Source organism: Chaetura pelagica, unplaced genomic scaffold, assembly GCF_000747805.2.
Source record: "Chaetura pelagica isolate M959 unplaced genomic scaffold, ChaPel_1.0 scaffold24, whole genome shotgun sequence".
NCBI classification, from domain to species: domain Eukaryota; kingdom Metazoa; phylum Chordata; class Aves; order Apodiformes; family Apodidae; genus Chaetura; species Chaetura pelagica.
In genome coordinates, this window is record NW_009953077.1 from 4,000,271 (window position 1) to 4,004,704 (window position 4,434).

A 4,434-nucleotide genomic window follows, 5' to 3' on the forward strand; every position below is an offset into this window, starting at 1 on the left:
CGTAGTGCCTGACCCTCTCCGCCCGTGCCTCCCTGGGCTTATCAAACCAGTCTGTCTCCTCCTGACCCAAATGATAGGCTTCAGAAACCAAAAACAAACCACAGTCAGTCGCTCACTCGAGGCTGCCCGGGCGGAAGCCATGCAATGAGGTGGGAGAGGCAAGCAGCGGGCACGCGTGCGGGGAACAGCCCGTGCCGGTAGGGATGGGACGCGGCGCGGCACGGCGGGGGGCCACGTGGGACCGGCTACCACCGAATACCCGGGGCAGGGGGAGGAAGGCACGTGTCAAGCAAACTGAGGCAGTGAGAGTGTCTCTGCGTACGAGCAGACAGGCATGCCCCGGGAAGCCATGCTCTGGGGTGGTCACCACAGGGAGCCGTTACCTTCACTGTCCGAGACAACGCAATGGGCATCGTCCATGCCGTAGCCTTCCTCGTGCTTGTACGAGTGACTCCTTGGCACGTCTTTGATGTGTTCTTGCACATCAGGCAACGAGTGGCTGGAGCAGAACTGTGAGCAGGGGTCCCCCGCCGACTGAGGGCCAGGGCCCCCCACAGAGCGTGTCCCTCCCACCACCTTCCCCAGCGGGCTGACAGGGCTCTCCTCCTCTGAGGGCTGTGTGCGGATGGGAGCCCGCCCGCGGCTCTGGCTCATGCCAAGGGATGAGGGCTTGGAACTGCCTTTCTGGGAGCGCTCTATAACCTCCCGCTCGTAGGACTTGCTCCGACTGCCCACCTCCCGGCCAGAGGACTTTTCCACCCCATAGCCAGAGGAGCGGGTTCTGCTGCTTGTGGAATAGACCCTCTCTTCCTCATCCACCAGATCCCGGCTGGAGACACCATAGTACTTCTGCTGCTCATAGACATTCTTCTTCAGGCCATAGGTGATCTCATCTTGCAGCTTCTTGGCCCTGGAGGCCACATTGCTGCTACCAACTGAGGTTGTCACTGCATAGGAGGCCAGGTCTGACTCCACATCTTTGGCTTCTTCAATGGGAGAGAACTTGGAGATCTTCTGCTCCATGCCCTGCTTCCTGTGCTTGCTGCGCTTTGAGGAGACAACGGCAGGTGCCAGATTCTTGGAGGAATGCTTTGGCAGTGCCACGCCAGAGCCGTGCTTGTCTGCCCGTGAGGAGTGCCGGTAATCACTATCCCCATAGTAGTAGGATGAGCTGGTGGAGCTCCCTGACACCCTGCCATTGCTTTCCATGCCCCGGTGGTAGCTGTTCTTTCCTCGATAGTCAGAGCCATGGTGGTCATAGATGTCTTCCTCAGACTCCTCCTCAGCTTTGGTGTAGCAGCAGGGCCTGCTGGAGCCCTCAGCATCCCCCAGGTCACTTTTCTCTCTGCCATGGCGGATGTCAGTGCTTGTGCCTGCCGGCTCAGATTTCTGCCCCTCCACTACTGGGCTCTCCTTTGTGAGCTCGCTGATGTCCTCAATCATCACGTAGTTACGGGGGATGTTCTGCTCCAGGTTGGTGTAGAGGGACTCAGAGGAGAAGCTAGCTGAGGGGCCCTGTGCTGCACCGGCTCTCTCAGCTGGCCGGGCCTCGGGCGCCTTGTACTGCTCGTAGCCACTGGTTGCTGTCGTGGCACTGAAGGTGACATCAGGAATAGTGGAGGAGCTGGTGGCTGCACTGATGACCTCGTAGTTGGTGGGGATCTTCTGCTCCAGGTCAGCCAGTGAGGTCTGCCGTGGCTTCTGGTGCCCGCCAGCTACGTCTGCTGGGGTCTGGAAGAGGGTGGGCTGTGCTGCTGGCACGCTGGCCACCCCGGTGAAGGTACTGGGGGCTTGGTAGGGGTTTTGGGGCCGGAAGCCTGGCTGGCCTGGTGTGCCCAGCTCTGGGTACGCAGTGCTGGGGGCTGGGAAGGTGCCAGGTGAGGCGAAGGCAGACAGCGGGGCTGCCGGCAAGCCATCCTGAGTGGTGCTGGCTGCAGGGTACTGGGGGTGCTGCAGGCGTGCTGGTGGGAAGGCGGTGGGGCCTGGTGGGGCTGGATAGGGGTAGGCGCCATAGGAGGCAGCGGCGGCAGCAAAGTCGGGGTACTGCCCAGCAGGCGTGGGGCGCAGGCCAGCGCCCTCATAGGTGGCGAGGCGCAGGCTGTGCAGCTCACTGTCAGACAGGTAGTCGCGGCGGTCCCCGGGGCAACGCAGGTATGGGTGGCCCCTCTCCTTCAGCAGTGACTCCTTGCGCTGGGTGATGCCCAGCTCCAAGTACTTCAACTTGGCATCAATCTCCTTCTCCTCCTCATCCAGCTCTGCCTGCTTCTTCCGCAGCTTGGTGGCCTCATGCTCCACCAGCTTCAGGTCGCGGTCCAGCTCTTTCAGCAGGCTGGCCTTAGTGACTGGCGCGGTGGCCTTGGTGGCCAGGCTGCTCAGGTAGAGCTGGGAGGTGGCTGGGCTGGCCAGCGGGACGTGGGGTTCCTCAGGCGGCGGGCTGGGCAGTGTCCGCTTTACCTTGCGCGCCAGTGGGCTCGACTGCAGCGCCCCCACCTACAAAGCCAAGGGACAGCAGGTCAGGGGTGCACGTGGGTGTCTGCCTGTGCCCCCCACCCTGGGTACCCAGAGCTCCACCCATGCCCCAGGGCTGCCGTGAGGCAGACTGCTGTGCACGTGTCCCCCCACACACCGAGGAAGCGGCATTTATGTAAAAGCGTGATAAATAGGATGGAAGTAACAGGCAGGGCTGCTTCCCGTGAGTAATTACCGGGGGTGGCAGTCAGCCAAGTGCTGGGCTGGCCGCCTGCGCGCTGCTGCCTGCTGCAAAAACTGCTTTCTGTCCTCGGGCCCTTGGCAGCAGAGCTTGGGGGAGAAGCCAGGCTGGGAACTGCCCCAGGAATTGCTCCCCCTGGAGCTCTTTGCAGGGTGCTTGGCTGCACAAGGCAACCACCATCTGGGGGGGAGAAGGTGGGAGCAAGAGCTGCTGCAACTCCAAAGGGAGTAATGCATGGCAGCTCCTTGGGAGAGGAGGGGGACCCACTTGTGGCAGGGGACAGGGGACGGGTCAGCCTTGATGCTGTCACCCAGCAGCAACTCCTGCCTGCTGCCAGGGGAGCTCTGGGCCCTCCCTCTGGCTGCCAGCTTCCCTGCTCGTGTCCGTGCCCGCCAGCTGCCATCCACAGCCCTTTAAAATATTAATTGTTGCAGCACTAATGAAATCGAAACATCCTGAGGTGCCTCCTGGGGCTGTTCCCTGAGGAAAAGCCTGTTCTCAACACTGACATACCTGGGTGCCGGGAAGCAGCGGGTGCTGGTAGAGGGAGAACCTGTCTTTGCCAGCCTCCTCAGCGGTGGGGCTGATGGGCTTGGGGTCGGAGAGGGAGCGCTGCATGGTCTTGATGGGGCGCGGCAGTGTCTGCTGGCGCTGGGCTGAGTCGGTGGTGAAGTGCTTCTGGGGGGGGACGTGAGCCTTGTTCAGCCGCTCGCTGGTGGCAAAGGAGGACTCCAAGAGGCGGTGGGGGGAGAGGGGAGAGACAGGTGAGTAGAGGACCTGGGGAGAGCGGGGTGGCTGGCGGGTCACCAGCTGTGAGAGGGAGTCGGCTGGCAGATGGGACTGGTAGCCAATTTCCAGGGGATCTGGTTTCTTCTTCTCGAACTTGCCCAGGGTCTGCTGCCGGACAGCATGGGGGTCCAGGGGGCCCGTGCTCACCATCTGGATGTTGGTGGAGTAGGGTGTAATGGTGGTGGGCACCGTCAGCTGGGGGACCACGATGCCAGGCTGGGGGGCTGGCTCTGGCTCTGTCTGGCAGGCCAGGCTCTCGCCCCTCTGCGTCTTCTCTGGGGCTGAGATGTACTTGACAATCTCCACCCGGGGATCGTGGGTAGTGATGTGGATGGAAGGGGACACGCGGAGGAGCTGGTCAGGCTCTGTCTGCACTGAGCAGTCACTGATGGTCTGGATGCCCACGCTGGCCATGGCACGGGCCGTCCCCTCTGCCTTGCCTTCAGCGCCAACCTCGGTGTGCCGGGAGGGCCGAGAGCGCCGGCGGCGCACGGGCTGCTCCCACTCCCCGCTGTCCTCCTCGTCTGTCTGCACGCTGCAGTCAGCGCTGCGCCGCGTCCGCCGCCGCCGCGACAGCAGGTACCGCTCCTCACCATCCTCCTCGTCTGTCTGCACACTGCTGTCCGCCACCTTCCTCGCCGCAGTGGCCTCCCGTGCTGTCTCCTTCTCATATGCGTCCCGCAGCCGTGGCATCGAGTTCCTCTTCTTGATACCCCGGCTGGGCTCCCAGGGCTCCTCAACTTGCAGCGACATGTCGGAGGCTGAGCTGCTGAGTGGACGCTGTGGTGTGGGGTACCGGGAACCAGGAGGCCCCTCTGGCAGTCCCTGGCTCTGTGGTGGTCCCCGCGGCACCTCAGCAGGCCCCTCGGGTGGTCGGGCAGGGGGCTCAGGGAAGGTGCTCTTCTGTCGCTTCTGCTCCTCCAGCTGTTGCTGCA

The 4,434-nt window shown here is 63.0% G+C and overlaps 1 protein-coding gene across 1 annotated transcript in view; it reads right to left on the reverse strand.

Annotated features, from left to right (window-relative positions):
• Window positions 1-4,434, reverse strand: part of BSN (bassoon presynaptic cytomatrix protein) — an 80,676-nt gene that overhangs the window by 3,347 nt on the left and 72,895 nt on the right. Inside the window, 3 exon segments of the mRNA XM_009996958.1 lie at window positions 8-78; window positions 384-2,490; window positions 3,224-4,429. Coding sequence (XP_009995260.1) covers window positions 8-78; window positions 384-2,490; window positions 3,224-4,429 — 3,384 coding nt within the window.